The sequence below is a fragment of the Nerophis ophidion genome, linkage group LG08 (assembly GCF_033978795.1).
Source record: "Nerophis ophidion isolate RoL-2023_Sa linkage group LG08, RoL_Noph_v1.0, whole genome shotgun sequence".
Taxonomy (NCBI): Eukaryota; Metazoa; Chordata; class Actinopteri; order Syngnathiformes; family Syngnathidae; genus Nerophis; species Nerophis ophidion.
The window spans coordinates 17,628,329-17,630,828 of NC_084618.1; the positions used below are offsets into that span (position 1 = coordinate 17,628,329).

At 36.3% G+C, this 2,500-nt stretch overlaps 1 protein-coding gene across 3 annotated transcripts in view; it reads right to left on the reverse strand.

The window, feature by feature from the left end:
- The window catches only part of pde8b (phosphodiesterase 8B), a 117,774-nt gene that overhangs the window by 56,289 nt on the left and 58,985 nt on the right, over positions 1-2,500 (reverse strand). For all 3 annotated transcript variants that reach the window (XM_061907892.1, XM_061907894.1, XM_061907893.1), the window contains one exon: positions 1,907-1,963. In XM_061907892.1, the coding sequence (XP_061763876.1) occupies positions 1,907-1,963 (57 nt within the window). The remainder of the gene's footprint in view (positions 1-1,906; positions 1,964-2,500) is intronic.

Consider the following 2,500-nt stretch of genomic DNA (forward strand, 5'->3'; position numbering starts at 1 on the left):
CGGAGGGATGGAAGGGAAGAAATGACAACATTAAAATACAGTAGTGAAGTAGACCTAAGTATTCATCAAGTACCACCATAATGACAACGTTAAAATACAGTAGTGTAGTAGACCTAAGTATTCACTAAGTACCACCATAATGACAACATTAAAATACAGTAGTGTAGTAGACATAAGTATTCATCAAATAGCACCATAATGACAACATTAAAATACAGTAGTGTAGTAGACCTAAGTATTCATCAAATAGCACCATAATGACAACATTAAAATACAGTAGTGTAGTAGACCTAAGTATTCATCAAATAGCACCATAATGACAACATTAAAATACAGTACTGTAGTAGACCTAAGTATTTATTAAGTACCACCATAATGACAACATTAATATACAGTAGTGTAGTAGACCTAAGTATTCATCAAGTACCACCATAATGACAGCATTAAAATACAGTAGTGTAGTAGACCTAAGTATTCATCAAGTTCCACCATAATGTCAACATTAAAATACAGTAATGAAGTAGACCTAAGTATTCATCAAGTACCACCATAATGACAAGATTAAAATACAGTAGTGTAGTAGTCCAAAGTATTCAGTAATTCATCATGTACCACCATAATGACAACATTAAAATACGGTAGTGAAGTGAACCTAAGTATTCAACAAGTATCACCATAATGATAACATTAAAATATAGTAATGTAGTAGACCTAAGTAGTCATCAGGTACCACCATAATGACAACATTAAAATACAGTAGTGTAATAGACCTAAGTATTCATCAAGTACCACCATAATGGCGTTAATATACAGTAGTGTAGTAGACCCAAGTATTCATCAAGTACCACCATAATGACAAAATTAATATTCAGTAGTGTAGTATACCTAAGTATTCATCAAGTACCACCATAATGACAACATTAATATACAGTAGTGTAGTAAACCTAAGTATTCATCAAGTACCACCATAATGACAACATTAAAATACAGTAGTGTAGTAGACCAAAGTATTCATTAATTCATCAGGTACCACCATAATGACAACATTAAAATACAGTAGTGTAATACACCTAAGTATTCATCAAGTACCACCATAATGACAACATTAAAATACAGTAGTGTAGTAAACCTAAGTATTCATTAAATACCACCATAATGACAACATTAATATACAATAGTGTAGTAGACCTAAGTATTCATCAAGTACCACCATAATGACAACATTAAAATATGGTAGTGTATTAAACCTAAGTATTCAATAAGTATCACCATAATGATAACATTAAAATACAGTAGTGTAGTAAACCTAAGTATTCATTCATTAAGTCCCACGCTAATGACAACAATGTAGTAGACCTAAATATTCATTAATACATCAAGTAGCACCATAATGACAACATTAAAATACAGTAGTGTAGTAGGCCTAAGTATTCATTAAGTCCCACCCTAATGACAACATTAATGTAGTAGACCTAAATATTCATTAATACATCAAGTAGCACCATAATGACAACATTAAAATACAGTAGTGTAGTAGACCTAAGTATTCATCAAATAGCACCATAATGACAACATTAAAATACAGTAGTGTAGTAGACCTAAGTATTCATCAATTCCCACCATAATGACAATGTTATAATGCAGTAATGTAGTAGACCTAAGTATTCATTAAATACCACCTAAATGACAACATCAAAATACAGTAATGTAGTAGACCTAAGTATTCATTAAGTACCACCAGAATGACAACATTAAAAGCATGCTAACGTCAGCTTGTTATGGATGGAACAGTTAAACATCCTTGTAAGAGGCAGGCGTGTCTCAAAACTCACATTTTAGGTTGAAATAAGCTCAAATTCTAGCACGCTAACATTAGCTTGGTTAAAATGGAACGGTCCAAGCTCACCTGTACGGGCTCCCGGTTCACTTTCATGGGCCCCACACTTTCTTCTGCGGAAAAAACCTGCAGGGAGACGGCGATGAATACCGGCGTGACAAGATGGCCGACACAAACACTTGTCACCATGCTGACATACTTGCACCCGCCCTCAGACCACCTGTGTCCCTGCACCTCTTCCTTATTCCACCTGACACTAGCTGCAACCATGACCAGGGCCACATTTACCTCCAGATGCATGCCTCTTTACAGGGAATTCGCACACACGCGCACGCACACACACACACACACACACACACACACACACACACACACACACACACACACACACACACACACACACACACACACACACACACACACACACACACACACACACACACACACACACACACACACACACACAGAGGTTATCATTTGGAATGGGGACCAAGTTGTTGATCATGACTTGTGGGGACCACCCTTTCTACAGGTTGTGGAGGCATAAAAAATGAGGTCAAATGGCCACTGCCCAGTTAGCTCATACACGTCTTTAAATCTCTGGATTGATGAAGTAATGTGCTGTTCATACTTACTGGGGACCCTGGGGAAAAAGAGTTAATA